Genomic DNA, 14,670 nt, shown 5'->3' on the forward strand with positions numbered 1-14,670 from the left:
TGGCAGGTTCCTCTGAGTGTTCTGATGTGTGAATCATGTCGATGTTTTAACCCTTTGTTGGAATATGAAGGCCAATATGCAGAGCAATACTATCAGGATTTTGGGCGATTTTCCGAGCCGAACTACTCACTTATTTTGACGTCATGCTAGCTCGAGTGGGCCAGGTCTGCTGAATGGTCTGATATGTGTGTCGTGTCTGTAGCTTAAACTGTTCTGAAATTATAAAGGCTAGAAGTTACCTGCCGTGTTGCCCGCAACTTGCGGGCTTCGGGTTAACAGGTGTTCTGATTCCAGATGGTAACCTCATGGGATCTAAAGGTGTCCTTCATGCACCCTAAAGGAAAACTTTCACTTAGAAAATCGGCAGAAGTGTCTCATTTGACCAGAGTGTGTTCAAACTATTACAGAGCCATATCCATGTGAATAGAACATACAGCAATGCTACTGCAGCTGAGTGGAGAAAATGCCGCTGAGCAACTCATTAGTGGGGGCTCTGCTTCCCTCTGAAGCCTCCTAAAAAAAGTGCAGCCTGTACCACACCTTAAGGTGCAAAAGCCATGCTGGTCCACATGCTGTAATATTGATGAGGAGTCTAAAAAGGCTTGGATGTGGCAGCCTTTGCCCCGGCACGCTCTCATAAGCTGAGTGCTGTGAAAGTACAGGCTCCACTACACTGCAGCAGCCGCATGGGGAATTGTGCTTGGTCAGCGCGCTCTCTCTCTCTTTCCCTCTCTCTCTCTCTCTCTCTCTTTCCCTCTCTCTTTCCCTCTCTCTCTCTCTCCCTCCCTCTCTCTCTTTCCCTCTCCCTCTCTCTCCCACTCACCCTCGCAACCCCCTTCTTTTCTCATTATGTCTCAAAGGAACGCATAAATTAACAATATCTATAGCACTCTCCCTCTCTCTCTCTCTCTCTCTCTCTCTCTCTCTCTCTCTCCCTCTCTCTCCCTCTCTCTCTCCCCCTCTCTCCCTCTCTCTCCCTCTCTCTCTCCCCCTCTCTCTCTCTCTCTCACTCTCTCTCTCTCCCTCTCTCTCTCCCTCTCTCTCTCTCTCTCTCTCTCTCTCCCTCTCTCTCTCTCCCCCTCTCTCCCTCTCTCTCTCTCTCTCTCTCTCTCTCTCTCCCTCTCTCTCCCTCTCTCTCTCCCCCTCTCTCCCTCTCTCTCTCTCTCTCTCCCTCTCTCTCCCTCTCTCTCTCCCCCTCTCTCCCTCTCTCTCTCTCTCTCCCTCTCTCTCTCTCTCTCTCCCTCTCTCTCCCTCTCTCTCTCCCCCTCTCTCCCTCTCTCTCTCTCTCTCTCTCTCTCTCTCTCCCTCTCTCTCCCTCTCTCTCTCCCCCTCTCTCCCTCTCTCTCCCTCTCTCTCTCTCTCTCTCCCTCTCTCTCCCTCTCTCTCTGTCTCTCTCTCTCTCTCTCTCTCTCTCTCTCTCTCTGTCTCTCTCTCTCTCTCTCTCTCCCCCTCTCTCCCTCTCTCTCCCTCTCTCTCTCTCTCTCTCCCTCTCTCTCCCTCTCTCTCTCCCCCTCTCTCCCTCTCTCTCTCTCTCTCCCTCTCTCTCTCCCTCCTAAAAATGCTTTAAAAATGTATTTATCAATGCTGAGAGGAACTGAAATGGCCCCGCTAACGCAGGCGCCAGCAGCGTTTTAGCAGCACTACCTTTGATCTCGCATCAATAGCGCTAATTGAAATAAAGCTCGGTGCTGAATGTTGGTTGAGCGGAGAGCCATCAGCGTGTTTAGACTCTTATCTGTCTTCAGACATCGCCGGCTCTCTCTGCGTCCTCACATAAGCATCGGCCCCTGCAGGTGACCGCCGCTTCACGACCGCATTAGCGCTAGCCAGTGGCTTAAGGAGGCTGTAATCAGGGTGTAAAAGTGCTTCATGCAGAGGTGATGATTCAGTCGTACGCAAGGGTTTGAACAATCATGTTGATTTTTTAAGTGGTAAAAGGTGAACACATCTTTTACAGACTGTAAAAAATCGACATTCCTGCACTTTTCTGCACATTTCAGTGCACGATTCATATGAATGTGCTGAGTTGTGTGTACACATACTGCGTGTTTATGGCGTTAAGGACCCTAAAGCATACGTATTGTAACGTGGCCTTGTTTCAGAATCAGCTCTGTAGATCTAACAGGCTAATCCAGTAATATTCAGAGCTTCCAGTTGGGATGTTTAACCAGGCATTCGCTGTGATGCTATAGCAGGCAGAATAAAGGGCGTATTCCCTCAATGAATAGCTTCAGAAAGCTTGCAGAAAAGATGAGCTACAATACAAGAAATAAAGCCTCAATTTGAGGAGAAAATCAGCGAATAAAGGTGAAATGAAAAAAATCTTAACACACGTTCCAGTCTAGAAATTAATAGCTCTGAAAAGATTTCAAATGTTTCAAATGAGTAGAAAACGATTATTAATGAAATCATTAATTATGACTCAAATCAAACTGTAGTGAAAATTACATGATGACATTTAATCATTTCCCAAAAACTCATAAATGGAACCAGTGCATTTTGTGATGGCACTGAATTGTTTCTTTAAAATCTTAAATCCAATTGTGATAAAAATGTATCTGAAATTACATCATGCCACTGGGTTTTTTTTCACAAAAAAACTCAAAAATCAAACCAGATTATGGTGAAATTTTAGATTTTTGTGATGGCACTAAAGAGTTTCTTTAAAAATCTTAAATCCAATTGTGGTAAAATCCACATGACGGCACTGAATTGTTTCCTAAAAACTCAAATTGAATCAAATTGTGATGAAATTCTAGATGATACTGAATTGTTACTTGAAAATCTTGAAGTCAAATTGTGGTGAAATTGAGATTTCATGACGGCATTGAATTGTTCTATAAAACTCATAAATCAGATCAAATCTTGGTGAATTTTTAGATTTCACGATGGCACTGAACTGTTTTCTAAAAGCTCAAATTGAATCAAATTGTGATGCAGTTCTAGACTTTTAAAAAATCTGGAATCTAGACTTCATGATGGAACTGAGTGGTTTCTATAAAAATCTTAAATTGTATCAAATTGTGGGGAAGTTTATTTGAGTTTACGTGATTTGTAATGTATTGAATTGTTTCATAAATAATCGAATGAAATTGTGATGAATTTTCCCACTCCATTGTTTCTTTAAAAAAATCTTAGATCAAATTGTGCAGAGATTTGAGATTCCATGATGCACTAAACATTTCCCAAAGATCTCAATCAGATATTTTAACTCCTGTAACTCTAATATGAGCACGGGGTAAACCAATCATGACCGTCCCGGGTCTCTGTAGGGTTCCTGGGTCCAGGTCACTGCGGTTGAAATTGATTTTCCATTGTGGTGCAGCTCGCGTTTGCCATTGTCTCCTGTTCATTTTTTTCCATTCTGGTTTTTATTTTTTGCTCTGTTCCCTCTGTTCCAGCGGACCAGTTCAATGCTCTACTCTGTGTCAGCTTAATAAGCCCATTCTGCTCTGCTGTGTCCCTTTGCCTCGAGTCAGCAGAGTCGCCCCTGTTTTTTTCCCCTTCACGCTGCTTTTTCTGCGTGGCTAAGACGTACGGCGCGGTCGGCGCTTGACTCTTCCTCACTGCACCTTTTTCTCTGCCTTTGGCTCCGTTTCGCTTTCCATCCTCCGTGTGCCAGCTTGGGGGGGTTGATGGAGAGAGCATTCCTGGGGAAAAGAGGGTAGAAAAAAAAACGAAAGACAACAAGGAAGAGAAAAGAAACGAGCCCCTCGGAGGGCCCTTTTGTCCTTTCGCTCAGAGCCGTGCTGTTTGTGCTCCCATTGTTCCTTTTCCTCTTGATTTCATCTGGAAAGCATCATTACCGAACAAGGGTCTCTTTGGTGCTGTTTTGAAGTCGCGCCGCTTTCTGTGCCGCAGCCTTTGAGCGATCACGCTGTCTGAGAGGGCCTTTAAATTGGTGTAGGGCAATTTACACTGGCCTGCGCTTGATATCAGCGCAACAAATCACATTTAGCTTATGTAGTAATGACACGGTTCGGGCATTTGATGGCTAAAAAGGGCCGGAGAAATAAGCAGCTTCCACCTCAGCACTCGAAGAGGCCTGGAAAGGGAGAAGATGCCAGAATGAGATGTTTCTCAGTGACACAGCAGAATATGGCACGTCACGGTTCTTCTTAATGATCACCTTCCAGCCAAAACACCATCAAAACAAGAGAACCGCCTGTACTAGTAACCTGGCCACTTTATTAGAAACACCTCACCTGTATCCACCTTGCTGGTGTACTGTGGACTGTAGCCCGTCTGTTGGTGCAGTTGGTCTTGCCATCGTCTAGACCACACGTGTCAGGTTCCAGTCCTTGCAGGCCGAAACACTGCAGGCTTCAGCTCACTGCCCCATTAAACACAGCTCATTAGCAAGACCTTCATGAGATGAATTCAGAGCAGTAGATGATGGAAAACGCTGAACTCCGCAGCACTTTGGCCTGGTAGGTCCCCAGTTTGACATGCCTGATCTAGACCATCATCACTGGTCAGTTTTTGACCACAGAGTCACGCTTGGCTGGATATTTTCAGATGGTGGACTGATCTAGCAGTGGTACTGGTCCGGTTTAAGACACACTACCATCTCAGTGTTACATCTGTGCTGAGAATGGACCCCCACCCAAGTGATATCTTGTCGTCCAGCTTCTTTGTATGGTGTGTCCGTCTCCTTTTCTCAGTGAGGTTCTTCTTGATCAGCTACACGTCCTTTCAGACCCACAGCGCTGAGTGGTCTTCTCACAGTGGAAGGACGGACAGAAACCCCTGTGGATGTTTTCAGATCTGAAGCAGCTTGATCTTCTCCTCTCTCTCAGAGATCAAAGCTTTCAGCGCTGTTTATCTGATGGGGGCAGTTTTGGGGTCGACCAGCTCTTCCAGGTGGTTGTTAGGAGCCCCATTTTTGTAGCTATTAATCAGAAATATCTCCTGGAACTGAATTATTTGTCCGTAATGGCTGGACTGGAAGTTAAAATATTTAGAAAAATTGAATAAATGGTTTCAGGGGGTCTCTGAACTTCAGGGTAGGTGGGGCTCAGAAAGTGGGAGGTGGGTCTTTAACCCTACATTATTGGTTGTACCTTTAGAGAACCTTTATATCGAATGTAATTATATTAGTGTTTTCTTACTGAATAATCAGACGTTTCGTCTCGTTTGTGTGGAGTACCTTTCTCACAGCGTTCAGCCGGTGCGCCTTTTTTCCGCGTCCAGTGATTAATCTCAGAAAGCGAGCATGTGCGAGTTCAATTTTTCCATTAGAGACGAGGCCTCACCTCTTGAGCTGCTGTGCTCTTTGCTCGCAAACAGTGGCTTGGCAGGGCTACCTGTTAGTGGAAGGCTCGCGGCTAATTTGATGTGCAGATATTTTCTGGTGAAAAGGTTAATGCGTCCACTTTTTTCACTTTCGTTAGATGGCGTCGCATAAAAGAGATTTCGCCTGCCTTTTTACTCCATTTTATCAGCTCATCCTAATCCTCTCCTTGGGTGTTTCCTGCAGCCGTGTCCAGTTAGGAAATGAAGGAAATCTCATTCCGCAGCACTCTGAAGCCGGGCCTAATGGGTGACGGGCCCACTCCAGAATCCGGCTAAGTGGCCGGAGTGGAAAGTGAAACTGTTAATGGCATTAAACTCGGAGTGAGGTAGTCGCTCGCAGATTCTGTTTCTTCAGTCAGTGAACTCTGGATGGGTTGGCGTGCGCGAACGTCTCGGTGCGGAGCGGATTCACTATTAACTTATTCACTATTTGCCGTGTCGTGAACTTTCTGATGGAGAATAATCCGAATTTTTGAACGTTCAAACAACTTTCCTTAGTGAGGAAAACGGCTCTGCATAGAACCATGAACACTCAGCATGATTAAAGGGTTCTTTGCATTGTTGAAGGGTTTTAGATTGATGCAGAATGTGCTGTAGACGGTTCTGTAGAGAACCTTTTTGACAAGGGTTCTGTATAGCTTCCAGAAAGGGTTCCTCCATTGTTACCATGTCAAGCCTGTAACCCTTTCATGCTTAAATGGAACTTTGCATGGTGAACTGGTTCTCTGGATTGATGGAGAATGTGCTGTATATGGTTCTATATAGCACCAAAAATGGTTCTGCCATTGTTATGATGTCAAGTTTGTAACGGTAGAAGAACCCTTTTTGGTGCTGTGTAGAACCATACACAACACGTTCTCCATCATTCCGAAGGACCTGTTCACCATGCAAAGAACCCTTTCGTGCTGAAATGCTGTATGGAAATCATGATTCTAAATAGAACTGTTGTCTTAATTAAAGAACCCTTGAAGAACCGTCTTCTTTCTTCAAGAGTGCAGCAATTCCACATGTGGATTTCGCCCCTTAATATCACCGTCCAGGCTCTACAGAAGCCCTGAAGGGTAAAATGAAAAAAAAAAATTATTAAGTTGCATTTTTTCTTATTATATAATTGTATATTTATATATTTATATAATATAGCAAAAATAGCCACAGAGTATTTCTGGCATGACTAGTGGTTGGTTAGTGTAGTGGGCAACATCTCTGCCTTCTACGCTGTAGACTGGGGTTCAATCCCTGCCTGGGTAGCCACCCTACACTATACCAATAAGAGTCCTTGGGCAAGACTCCCAACACCACCTTTGCCGGCCTGTGTATGATGATCGAACTGTAAGTCGCTCTGGGTAAGAGCCTCAGCCAAGTTCTATAAATATAAACTTGCATAATTTTTTACTATTTTTCTTGACTGCATGAAAAAAGTGTTACACCAGCTTTGACCAGTTTGTTTTGCTTACTGGGGAGCTAAGTGGCTAACAGTTAGCTTCCCAATTCAAATTCAGTTCAATTCAGAGCTGGTATGACATGCTAATTATGAGATGTCAAGTGTTGGCCAATGATTTTTTTCATACAGTGGTGTGGGAATGTTTTGATGGCTGAAATTGCTGAAAAGTGTTGCTGGAGAGATTTTTAGTTTTTTTGTGTGTAGTACAGGTGGAAAAAGAAGGAAAGTGGATCTTTTTCTCAGGAAGGACCTTTTTCTTCCCCCCATCCAAACTTCAGGGACAATATCCACGTTTATCCATACTTCACCCACTAATGTGTTCTTTTGCAGCAGCTCTTAAAAGTTAGGAATAGCATTGCAGAGATTTCCCAAAATTCCCATTCAAACAGGAGAAATGGTGTTGATATGCCGCTGCGTTCGGAAGAAAACCTCGCATCTCCATTTTTGTCTTTTCTCAGTTTTTGACTTGATTTGAAAATGCCTGGTGCCCTTTACATTGTGTGTGGATTTCATGAATGGACTAAAAGAAATAAGCCAAAGTGAGTTGGGAATGTCTGGTTCCATTGACTTACAATGAAAGTAGTAAAGTATGTCTTTTCTCCATTTTCGAGGTTTTCCTCCGACAACAGCAATATGCTGCAACTGTGGGAGGAGCATGGACAGATCATTTGCATATTCATTTCTAGACTAGCTTTAACAAAATCAGGGCTCCTTTTTCTTCCTTCCCAGTTGTTCTAATAGGTTATGATGGTTGACAGAGTGAGGCAGATTGGATGTGTGAACCGGTGCTAAGGGTCAGCAATATAGTGAAAACACTGTGATGCTTGATTTGACAATTTGCCAGTTTTAATGGATGAAATACATCAGTCTTTTAGAAAAGCCTGCTGTTATTGTTATTACAGTGCACTGATGTTTTTACATTTTTTGGTATCTCAGAATGATGACTTCATATCTCAAAACTATTACTTATTTTTTTGACTTAGTAACTCAGAATAATGACTTCATATCTCAAAACTATTACTTATTTTTTGACTTAGTAACTCAGAATAAAGACTTAATATCTCAAAACTATTACTTATTTTTTGACTTAGTAACTCAGAATAATGACTTAGTATCTCAAAACTATTACTTATTTTTTGACTTAGTAACTCAGAATAAAGACTTAATATCTCAAAACTATTACTTATTTTTTGACTTAGTAACTCAGAATAAAGACTTAATATCTCAAAACTATTACTTATTTTTTGACTTAGTAACTCAGAATAATGACTTAGTATCTCAAAACTATTACTTATTTTTTGACTTAGTAACTCAGAATAAAGACTTAATATCTCAAAACTATTACTTATTTTTTGACTTAGTAACTCAGAATAAAGACTTAATATCTCAAAACTATTACTTATTTTTTTGACTTAGTAACTCATAATAATGACTTAGTATCTCAAAACTATTACTTATTTTTTGACTTAGTAACTCAGAATAAAGACTTAATATCTCAAAACTATTACTTATTTTTTTGACTTAGTAACTCAGAATAAAGACTTAATATCTCAAAACTATTACTTATTTTTTTGACTTAGTAACTCAGAATAAAGACTTAATATCTCAAAACTATTACTTATTTTTTTGACTTAGTAACTTAGAATAAAGACTTAATATCTCAAAACTATTACTTATTTTTTTGACTTAGTAACTCAGAATAAAGACTTAATATCTCAAAACTATTACTTATTTTTTTGACTTAGTAACTCAGAATAAAGACTTAATATCTCAGAACTATTACTTATTTTTTTGACTTAGTAACTTAGAATAAAGACTTAATATCTCAAAACTATTACTTATTATTTTGACTTAGTAACTCAGAATAAAGACTTCATATCTCAAAACTATTACTTATTTTTTTGATTTAGTAACTCAGAATAAAGACTTAATATCTCAAAACTGTTACTTTTTTGACTTAGTAACTCAGAATAAAGACTTAATATCTCAAAACTGTTACTTTTTTGACTTAGTAACTCAAAATAATGACTTAGTATCTCAAAACTATTATTTTTTGACTTAGTAACTCAGAATAAAGACTTAATATCTCAAAACTATTACTTATTTTTTTGACTTAGTAACTTAGAATAAAGACTTAATATCTCAAAACTATTACTTATTTTTTTGACTTAGTAACTCAGAATAAAGACTTAATATCTCAAAACTATTACTTATTTTTTTGACTTAGTAACTTAGAATAAAGACTTAATATCTCAAAACTATTACTTATTATTTTGACTTAGTAACTCAGAATAAAGACTTCATATCTCAAAACTATTACTTATTTTTTTGACTTGGTAACTCAGAATAAAGACTTAATATCTCAAAACTGTTACTTTTTTGACTTAGTAACTCAAAATAATTTATTTTCTTAAAATAGCACCTTATTTTCTTGAAATTACAATCCCAAAATAATTGCTTTGCTTAAAAATGTAAACATTTCTCATTTATTATTTTAATCCAAAATCAAACATTTGATGAATATAAACAAATACATGGGCTGCTATTCAAAATTACTCTACAGCTTATACAGTTACTGTTCACTGGTTGGTGTGGTTCTCTCTTTATGAGTAGTCTTTTTTATGATCTGTGCAGGTGGCCAGTGTTCTAGAAGTGCTGACCACGTCCATTATATACTCCGAAAGAGTATCATGAAGGAATTTGTCCGGATAATGATAACATATCGCCATATTGTCCACCCCTAGCCGGGACGTAGAATCTAAAGCACCTTAACAGGTCACTTTTTTCGCTGTTGTGGTATCACAACTGGAATTTTGTGGTGTCTCTCACTGGCGTGGAAGCAAATGATGATTTCATTGATATTTTTATTCTTTATTTATTTCTTTTTCTGCTCCCTCTTGCATGGCTGTGCAGACCGAACCTCAGATCTGACAGGTCTCATTTTCCTGCTCCTCAGCGTGCTCTGTTTGATTGACTTGTAATTACTGGGGGGAGGTGGGTACAGTGCTTGGTGTGTAATGTGATACTATAATTTCTGTGTCTCTTTTGACAGATTCCAGGGCAACAAATGAGTTGTGACGCGGACCAACTCCGGGTAAGAGACACTGGCATGTTGTGGTGCATGTTTGTTTGTTTGTTTGTTTGTTTGTTTGTGCATGAATGTAAATATGTGCAGTAATGTGCGGTTTATATGTGTTTGCGTTGTTTTTTTAAACTAGCACTGAGTAGTGAAATACGCACCGTTCCATAGAAGCCCATTCTGGCGTGTCTTTTTCCCACTTTTCTGTTTCTAGTTTTGACTTTGTATTTCCAAATAATGACTTACATTTCTCAAATATTCACTTACTATATCATAATAGTGGCTTAATTTCTCCAATGTTGGCTTAGTGTCTGAAAATCATGAATTATTTCTTTTTATGAGTTATTCATAATAGTCATACAAAATGACTTTTTTTGACTTAGTATTGCAAAATAAGAACTTTTAAATTGACCTTTTCCTAAAACCTTTTGACTTAACTGAAAAATAGTGACTTAGTATCTTGAAACAGTGACTTAGTGCCTCTACATATAATAATAATTCATTCGTATCTTGAAATTACAATTTATTTTCTCCTGTTTTTGACCTAGTAGCTCCAGATAACGACTTAGTGTCTTGAAATAACGACTTATCTCCTTACATTTTTGACAACTCAAAATTGTGAATTATTATCTCAAAAATAATGACTTTTTTCCTCAAACTACTGACATGAAATGATAACTTATCTCAAAAATAGTTACTTTCTTCAAAGCTGTAAAAATGAACGACCTATTATTTTGATGTTATAAGTCAAAATCTTGAGAAGAGTCAATATTTTGAGATATTAAGTGAAGATTTTGAAAAATAAGGCGTTTCTTTGAGACGCTCATTCAAATATTTGAGAAAATACGTTACTGCTTCAATGTACATTTTTGGTCAAAGTAAGTCATTGTTTTGAAATGCTAATTTAATAATTTGAGAAAATAAGTAATTATTTTGTGACACTGATTAAAAATGTTGACAAACTGCTGCCAGACACAAACACAGAAAAAACCAGAGGGTGTTTTTTTTCTGTTCTCTTTTGGGCATGAACATCATATGAAATACTAACCAGTTTGTAGAAAAGGCAGAAGCTTGTGTTGGAAAGCCCTGAGGTTGGCATTCCGCTCTGTATCCTCCTCTAAGGTTGGATATTGTCAGCCGGGTGTGAGATCATGGAATATCTTTGTGGAAAAATGGAGAAAATGCGTAATTACAGTGTCGTGTTTTCTGCTAAATGCGTTTATAGTCGGGTTAGTTAAGCATTTAAGCGCCGTGAGCTCCTGATAATAATCACTGTGTTAAAACACAACAACTGAAAACTTCCCTTTTCCTCTCAGCCGGAACGTTTATTCCTGCACGCTCTACTGTGTCCAGATAAAAAATACAACAAAGCTCACCTCTCGGCTCATTCAACTTTAATAGCAGCACACGCAGCTCTGCTCGCTCTCTGAAAAAAAGCTGCAAGGTGTCAGCTCCACTCCTGATGAAGATCCTTCTCAGCATCTTCATCTGCTTCAAACGCCGCTGCCCGGTGTGTGCGGGTCAGCCGTGTGTGTGAGAGCTCTCGGGCCGCTGGGTGCGGCAGTGCGGCCGCCGCAGCCGGTGGGAGAGATTTGTATGACAGCGGTCAGCGGGCGCTGGGCTCAGCCGTAATTCATCACGGTTTGTTGAGGGATTCCCACTCATATACTGTCACCATTCGCAGCTTATTCCTTTCTAATGATCGGAAATTTCCAGAAACTGAACAGATTATGAATTTATGTTCTCAAAATAATGACTTAGTATCTCAAAATTAATTATCTTCTCAAGCATTTGACTTAATATCTCAAAATAATGACTTAGAATCTCAAAATAAATTGTTTTCTCAAATATTTGACTTAATATCTCAAAATAATGACTTAGAATCTCAAAATTGATTATTTTCTCAAACATTTGACTTAATTTCTCAAAATAATGACTTACAATCTCAAAATTAATTGTTTTCTCAAATATTTGACTTAATATCTCAAAATAATGACTTACAATCTCAAAATTAATTGTTTTCTCAAATATTTGACTTAATATCTCAAAATATTCACTTAATATCTCACAATTAATCATTTTCTCAAATATTGAACTTAATATTGAAAAATAATGACTTAATATCTCAAAATTAATTATTTTCTCAAGCATTTGACTTAATGTCTCAAAATAATGACTTACTATCTCAAAATTAATAATTTTCTCAAATATTTAACTCAGTATCTAAAAATAATTACCTAATATGTCAAAATGAATTATTTTCTCAAAATTTTGACTTAAAATCTCAAAGTATGACTTAGTATCTCAATGTATTGGCTTAGTGTCTCAAAATAATGACTTAGTATTTTGAAATAATGGCATAGTATCTCAAAAGAACAACTAATGTTCTCAAATTTTGACTCAGTAACTCAAAATCAAATATTGTCTCAAAATCAAATATACTAACAACTTAGTATCTTGAAATAATGACTTAGTATTTCAAAATAATGAGTTAGTATCTCAACATTATTGCTTATTTTCAATTTTTTGACTTAGTAAGTCAGAATAAACACTTAGTATTTTGAAATAATGACTTAGTATCTCAAAAGAATGACCAATGTTCTCAAATTTTGGCTCAGTAACTCAAGATACTGACGTAGTATCTTGAAATAATTACTCTTAATCTTGTTGTGAGTATTTATAAATGGATATATTGGGGCTGTTTACCTAGATTAGTGTTTCAGACATGACGTGTCTCTGTAGGGTTAAAAATGCAGATATTTCAGTGCGCTAACCCAACATCACGGAAATATTCTATTCCACACTGCAATAAATACATCATCAGATTTTGGTTCGAATGACCAGCCAGATCTAAACCTCTTTCCGATGCCGATATGATTCCATGATTGATGATGGTGCTTCCCTACTTATTTTGATTTTGCCACCTGTTGCCGTTCAATATCTGTACATACAGACTTACAGTGACGCCTGGCCACACCAAAAAAAGCAGAATGAGGTGTGATCAATAGTTTTGATTGGAATATGACGCTTCGAGATGGCCGGCTCCCGTCCAATTAAAACGAGTGCAGTTTTCTCCTGCGCTCTGATAATTGACGCCCTTCTTTCCTCAGAGGGCCGACTGCGGATCGACTCTCGCGGCCCCCGTTTTCTTATATGGGGGGGCTTTACAGGGCCAGTTCAGGTTAAGTGTTTTTCTGAAGGGGACAAACAGCCACGTCCGAGCTTTCCATCTAAACACACCTGCCTTAAGGTGCCACTTTATTTCCAGGATTATTAGGCCATTATAGCCCTGGAACAAGCTCCAGTGCTTTAACCTTTAAAGGTCTACTGTCCTTTTGAAATACATTGTTTATATTATGTGATGATTTCACTGTAACTAATTATTAATATAGTTACATTTACATTCACATTCAGTTCATACAGTAATTAGGGACCATTTCAGTTCCCTGTGATGTTCTATTCAGGGCCTTTGCAGTAGGGAATAGCGATTAGGGGGCACTGTTCCTTATAATAATGATCAATATAGGAATTCAGCGTAGGGAGTAGGGATGAGGTCCAATGTGAGAAATAGTGATAATTTATTACTGTTATTACTGTTCCCTATTAAAGTGTTCTACATAGGGTTCCACCGAAGGGAACTGTGGTAATGGGGATATTACTGTTCCCTATTAAAGTGTTCTACATAGGGTTCCACTGTAGGGAACAGTGGTAATGGGGCTATTACTGTTCCCTATTAAAGTGTTCTACATAGGGTTCCACCGAAGGGAACTGTGGTAATGGGGATATTACTGTTCCCTGTAATAGTGTTTTTATATAATGTTCCACTGAAGGGAACAGTGGTAATGGGGCTATTACTGTTCCCTATTAAAGTGTTCTACATAGGGTTCCACTGAAGGGAACAGTGGTAATGGGGCTATTACTGTTCCCTATTAAAGTGTTCTACATAGGGTTCCACTGAAGGGAACAGTGGTAATGGGGCTATTACTGTTCCCTATTAAAGTGTTCTACATAGGGTTCCACTGAAGGGAACAGTGGTAATGGGGCTATTACTGTTCCCTATTAAAGTGTTCTAAATAGGGTTCCACTGAAGGGAACAGTGATTATGGGGTTATTACTGTTGCCTATTGAAGCGTTCCATATTGTGCTCCAGTGTAGGGAACAGTGATTAGGGACCATTTCGGTTCTGTTATATACAGTTATGTAATACGGGGAATAGTGACTAGGGGTTAGTACTGCTCCATGTTAAAGTGTTCTACCCAGCGATTAGGGGGCCACTTCAGTTCCCTATAATACGTAGTGTTCTATGTGGTGTTCTAGTGTTCTTTCCTCAAGTTATTATTGTGATAAGTCCGTAATTCTCGCTCTCTTTTCTCCGGGAAGGCTCCTCGCTCGCTCTTATTCTTTAATTTGACCTCTAATTTAACCGCATATGCACAGCGACTTCATGGAGTCTAGATGTCGCCTCACAAACACTCTGCTGCACCCCTGTCCCCTCTGCCTCTGCCTCCGCCTCCGCCTCCGCCTCCTGGGCTGCATGTATTTCTATTACTCGCAGGTTTCTCTCAGACACCTGGGGAATAGCGTCTGAATTAAAGTCAATTCCAACCCCTCCAGCCCGCCAACCCAGCTGAAATGGAGTAGTTAGCGGACTCAGATGTGTTTATTTGGGTTGTTGTGCAATTCAGCGGGAGGAGCAGCGGTAGATACAGGTGTAAAATTTGTCAGTAGTATGGCCTTGTTAATAATAATAATAATAATAATAATAACAATAATAATAATAATAAGCTTGGTGTGAATAGCTTCTACAGTCACATTTGTGTATTTCTTGTATTTTCCAAAATATTTGGCAAAAACG

The 14,670-nt window shown here is 39.2% G+C and overlaps 1 protein-coding gene across 7 annotated transcripts in view; it reads left to right on the forward strand.

Moving 5' to 3' along the window:
- The window catches only part of rbfox1 (RNA binding fox-1 homolog 1), a 398,218-nt gene that overhangs the window by 122,101 nt on the left and 261,447 nt on the right, over positions 1-14,670 (forward strand). For all 7 annotated transcript variants that reach the window (XM_037544776.1, XM_037544774.1, XM_037544775.1 and 4 more), the window contains exon 2: positions 9,789-9,830. In XM_037544776.1, the coding sequence (XP_037400673.1) occupies positions 9,789-9,830 (42 nt within the window). The remainder of the gene's footprint in view (positions 1-9,788; positions 9,831-14,670) is intronic.

This window comes from Pygocentrus nattereri, chromosome 14 (genome assembly GCF_015220715.1).
Source record: "Pygocentrus nattereri isolate fPygNat1 chromosome 14, fPygNat1.pri, whole genome shotgun sequence".
NCBI lineage: Eukaryota > Metazoa > Chordata > Actinopteri > Characiformes > Serrasalmidae > Pygocentrus > Pygocentrus nattereri.